The sequence below is a fragment of the Stegostoma tigrinum genome, chromosome 13 (assembly GCF_030684315.1).
Source record: "Stegostoma tigrinum isolate sSteTig4 chromosome 13, sSteTig4.hap1, whole genome shotgun sequence".
Taxonomy (NCBI): domain Eukaryota; kingdom Metazoa; phylum Chordata; class Chondrichthyes; order Orectolobiformes; family Stegostomatidae; genus Stegostoma; species Stegostoma tigrinum.
Genome location: NC_081366.1, coordinates 75,660,731 through 75,664,006, shown reverse-complemented (window position 1 = coordinate 75,664,006; position 3,276 = coordinate 75,660,731). Strand labels below are relative to the sequence as shown.

Below are 3,276 nucleotides of genomic sequence, written 5' to 3'. Positions count from 1 at the left end.
GGTCAGTGTTGACTCGATGGGCCAAATGGCCTGCTCCCACTCTGTAGGGATTCGATGAGTAGGTACATTATCATCTACTTTATTTCATGTTGGTACAGTTTTGTTTATTGTGCTTTCAATCTCGCACCAAATACTTAAGACTCTGTGCCTAAGCATCCCGTACTTATGATGGCGCCAAAAATGGCAACATTGCAAACTTTTCACTGCATCCATTCCAGTGCACATGACCATAAGCAATTCAATTCAACCCAATCCAATTAACTGCATAGTGCTGTCAAAGAGTTGGGCATGTACAGGGAGCTGAAAGGACATTTTCACATGGTAGGGAGAGGATGCTAGAGGTCTCACACCCTTCTGTGGGATTGGCATTCCCCCAACCACAGGTGGCGAGGGGGTTAGGGAGAGAGTTCTGTCTCCTTCCATCTCGCTCACTGCAAGCATCGCTAACCACCTTTGGGCGATCAGTGCCATTGAAGTGAGCCCGGGACATCCAGCAGCAAATTCTGCCTCATTTGGCACCGAACCTGGAGTGCCAAGATTCCACTGACCAACCCTTGGAGCGACAGGAGAGATGGGGAGCTCAGAAAATGTAGGTGGTGAGGGTTTCAAGGATTACTGTTCACCCTCTCCCATTGCTTCTTGCTTTTGGTAATTTGAAAAGCTCACAAAAAAAGATTTCTTTGAACCCACCTGCGGATCATAGCTGTGTGAGCCTCAGACAGCAACGCTGAAGGAATCTGGAAGGGAGTGTACCATCAAGCAATGTTATAACATAAATACAAGGCTTTTCCTTTTTTATTAATAAAATTATTTGACTTCTCATAAATATTTTGATGAGAAAATATCATCCAATTCCATCCTTTGTACATATTTTGCTGTCTCTGCCTCATACTGTTGAGCAGATATATATATATATATATATATATACACACACAGTCACGCCCTTGCATATCTCAGTGCAGAGGTGTACAGATATTTGCCTGGTTTAGACCAAGGGAGCTGAGCAAACAAGTTTTAACTGAGATTTTCAGTTGGCTGACCCCAGTTTCTTTTACCTGGAACTGCAGCAGGAGCTAGGCAGTACAGGAGAAAAGCATAATTGCTGTACCTGGTTGTGAATCTTTGTTTCTGAATGACACTAGAGGTTGTCAACAAATATGACTTCAATAAAACACGGAGAAGATGCATCATGTTTTCTTAATTCACTCGTGGGAATTGGGCATCTCTGTCTAGGCCGAAACTTATTCCCCATCCCTAACTGCTCAGGGAATAGATATGAGTCAACCACACTGCCGTGGGTCTGGAGTCACATGTAGGCCAGACCGGGTAAAGGATGGCAGTTTCCGTCCCTGGAGGATGTCAGTGCGACAGATGGGTTTTTCCTGACTATCAACAATGTTTTCATGCCTATCACTTGACCCTTCATTCCACGTTCTTTATTGAATTCAAGTTACACCATCTGCCATGGCAGGAATTGAACCTAGGCCCTTGCAACGTGATTGGGTTTCTGGGTTAATAGGCTAGCGATAATGCCACGAGGTCATTGCCTCCCCTGCATTGGCCGAACGTTAACCATCAGGACCCAGTTCCTTCCATGCTGTTACGTGAAGCAAGTCTAAAACAGACGGCCTGGGATGGACGGGTGAGTCAAACAGTGACTTGAGTTATAACACTTTTCTTCCTTTGCTGGTGATGACTGCTCATCAACAACATCAGTGTGTTCAAAAGCAAAGGGATCCTTAACCAACTGAGACACAAACGTCTGGCTGGGAGCTACCAGAAATCCAGGCCTGCCCTGTTATCTGCCTTAGACATTTCTGGACACCTCATTTCAAACAAATTAAAAACCGAACTGCACAGAAAACGAGGAGCGGACAGGTCCATCAGTTCAGAGAGATTAGTAACACACAGAAACAAGACAAACAGATCAAACAAAGGCAGAATCTCTTGGGGATAGTTCAGTTCAGGCATTGGCAGTAGCCGCCTCTCTCTTGGTAATCAGGTCCTCCAGACATGGCTGATTCTGTCCTTGTCCTACCCTCGAGCCTTGAAGCCAAGGTGATTGGACGCTGGGGGTGATCTGCCACTTGACGTCACTTGAAGAGGCAGTGGGTTCACATTTGAGAAAGAAAAATTCATGATGGGCAACGAGATTGGGAGTCGATGTGTCATTTCATACTTGGCATACTTCCATGAGAGGCCCCCCCACCCCATCCCGGTTGGCACAGCACCCCCTACCAGATCCAGACCTTCACAGCTAGCACTGGTAATGGAAGTGTTGATGCTGGTGAATCTTGCCCTCTGTGTGCGCGTGAGTGTGGGTGTGGTAGTCCGTGTAGATCTTGGGGTACATTTTGGGGGTGACGGTGGGCACCAGGCCGGGAGCTTGGACCAGCAGGTGAGGCTGGGCTGCCACAGCGAACTCTGGGTTGCCGATGGCCACACAGTCTTTGTCCAGAACCACGCAGTCCCTCTGGTGCCGGTGTGGGGGTGGCACAGAACCATGCCTCCGAGCCTGGCAAAACCAAAGCAGGATCATGCCAGAGATGAAGATGGCACCGGCTGGGATTCCAATGATCACTGGCCACGGTAAGCCACTGGCAGCGCGCGAAGAGGTGGTTGTCTTCTCAATCCTGGGGTCTGTGAGCAAGCAACGGTCCGGAAGTGACATGCAATGAAAGAGAAAGGGAAGGCAGTTACCGCGACACTTTCAAAGTGGGAGTCGCGTCTTACAGAGGGCTGTGTGGTGCCACCATTTCCCGCATGCAAACAAAGAGATCTCCCAACGTTCACTCAAGTTCAACAGGAATCTCCCACAATCTTGGCCAAATTCCTGCCGCTTAGGATGCCAGCTATCACAGTGGAATAGCACTGGTCTGTGCTGACCTCAATTATTGATAACAAAGTATGGAGCTGGATGAACACAGCAGGCCAAGCAGCATCTTAGGGGCACAAAAGCTGATGTTTCGGGCCTAGACCCTTCACTTTGTTATCTCAGATTCTCCATCATCTGCAGTTCCCATTATCTCTGACCTCAATTATTTTCAGTTTGAGCGCAGAGCAGAGATTCCCCGGTTCTACGTCCTCCCAGATCAAGTGGTGGCTTTCTGATCTGCCCCAGCAATATACTCGCAATTCTGATTGTCACACTCACCATTCTCAAAGCCTCCTAAAGACTGAACTGTTGCAGAGAGAGTAGGAACTGCTGATGCTGGAGAATCTGGATTACAAGGTGGAGAGCTGGATGAACACAACAGGCCACGCAGCATCAGAGGA

General features: G+C 48.0%; 1 protein-coding gene across 4 annotated transcripts in view; it reads right to left on the bottom strand.

Annotated features, from left to right (window-relative positions):
• Positions 1 to 788: 788 nt before the first annotated feature.
• Positions 789 to 3,276, bottom strand: part of LOC125458081 (fibroblast growth factor receptor-like 1) — a 166,345-nt gene continuing 163,857 nt past the window's right edge. For all 4 annotated transcript variants that reach the window (XM_048542957.2, XM_048542956.2, XM_048542959.2 and 1 more), the window contains one exon: positions 789 to 2,640. In XM_048542957.2, the coding sequence (XP_048398914.1) occupies positions 2,258 to 2,640 (383 nt within the window). In that variant the 3' untranslated portion in view covers positions 789 to 2,257. The remainder of the gene's footprint in view (positions 2,641 to 3,276) is intronic.